We start from the raw sequence: 1,674 nt of genomic DNA on the forward strand, positions 1-1,674 counted from the left end.
AAGCTTTATCAAAAAGGAAAGTTTTAAGCCTTAAAAGACCAAATATTGATTCTATCTGCCTTTTCAAAGTCACATTTTTAATTGATTTTTATTGTTCTATCTCTCTATGAAGTCACTGCTTCCTTTCCAAAAGCTTTAAACAAAACGACAGTGAGCCGCTCTGTCTGATCAGTTTCAGAATGAAGGAGACGTCCTTCTGGTGTCCAGAGAAAGCTGGGAAGACCTGACCAGTAGGGTGGTGTTACTGGAAGCTAAACTGGAACTAAGGAATGCACAGGTTGGACCAGATGCCAAACTGGATTCACTTATCTTCAAATTTTCTCTTCTTATTTAGGTGTCTAGATGTGACCAAAAATAGTCTTTTTAAATGATAGGAATAATGTTCTCACTTTATTTTCTCCTTCATTTCAGCCCCTCGTCCCCCTCCAGTCCTCCCTTCCAGCGATGGATGTCTCACAGGTGAGGACAATGTCTTCTGTGTCCATCAGTCACATGTTAGCTGATGGACACAGCAAGTACCTCTGGATAACTGGATAACTGATTATAAACATATAATTAGGACTCTTTAAAGTGATCAATGAGCGAAAAGCACAACATTTAAAGTTGTGTGAGATTAAATACAACACATAAAAATGTAATGTTTATTCAGTTGATCATTTAAATAGATCTATACATTTCTATTTATTTCTATATTTATGTCTATTTAAAGGAAATGTGTTTAGACAGGATGCATTAAATGAGAATATATAGGCTATTTAGGAAATAAAAAAAATAGTATTTTTTTTTTTTTAGGCATAAAGCATGTCTTCAGTAGGTGGTAATAAATTAATAGAAATAGGTAAAATGTATTTGTAATAAATGAATAAAGGATAAATACAGCATTCAAATGAAATAACTGATTAGTTGATTGTTTCGATAAAAAATTAGCGCATCAGTGCAGAAATAAATTTCAGCAGCTGCAAAATGAAATGTCAATTTAAATTTCTATTTGATTACAAAATAATTTTCTGCTTTTATTCTGTTATTGCATATGACACGCTTAATGAATTCAATATTAAGCTTTTTTTTTTTTTTTTTTTGGCCCAGTAATGCTTTAAATGATTTAGTTATTTATATATTCTTGGTTATGGATGGATTCCTCCTCCTAACAACTAGAGGATTTCTTACGTTTAATAACATTAATACAGTTGACTATAAATAATATAATAGTAAATAATATATAATATAAATAATATATATATAAAAAATAATTCAAACCATTTTCATAATGGGGATTTAAAATGCTTCCTTTCTTTAACTAAGAAATGTGTTTATGATGTTAAAGGGGAATCTCTAGAAGATCAAATACTGAATTAGTTTGTAAAATACAGACTTACATTAAACTGAAAATATTAGAGAGAAAATATGAATGACTGAACAATCAGTGCAGGAATCTAGACCGACTGGCTGCTGGTTGGAGGGCCTCTGTGCCATCTCCCTCATCTCTAACGCCTTCCACAGCTTCTCTACCAGACAGGGGGGGTTACCCCATTCATTGTAGGGCCCCAAGTTCCTGGGGGCCCCATAAAACTCTGTTTACATGTGTGGTTAATACAACTATTCTTTATTTGTGCACATTAATTATGTTGTTGACAAAAATCCCTTCAGTGTCCACCATATTGGATCAGTCCATTT

At 32.7% G+C, this 1,674-nt stretch overlaps 1 protein-coding gene across 1 annotated transcript in view; it reads left to right on the forward strand.

The window, feature by feature from the left end:
• The window catches only part of cep44 (centrosomal protein 44kDa), a 17,728-nt gene that overhangs the window by 9,977 nt on the left and 6,077 nt on the right, over window positions 1-1,674 (forward strand). The window contains exons 6-7 of the mRNA XM_015380854.1: window positions 173-277; window positions 412-459. Coding sequence (XP_015236340.1) covers window positions 173-277; window positions 412-459 — 153 coding nt within the window. The remainder of the gene's footprint in view (window positions 1-172; window positions 278-411; window positions 460-1,674) is intronic.

This window comes from Cyprinodon variegatus, unplaced genomic scaffold (genome assembly GCF_000732505.1).
Source record: "Cyprinodon variegatus isolate N-32 unplaced genomic scaffold, C_variegatus-1.0 Scaffold223, whole genome shotgun sequence".
Lineage (NCBI taxonomy): Eukaryota > Metazoa > Chordata > Actinopteri > Cyprinodontiformes > Cyprinodontidae > Cyprinodon > Cyprinodon variegatus.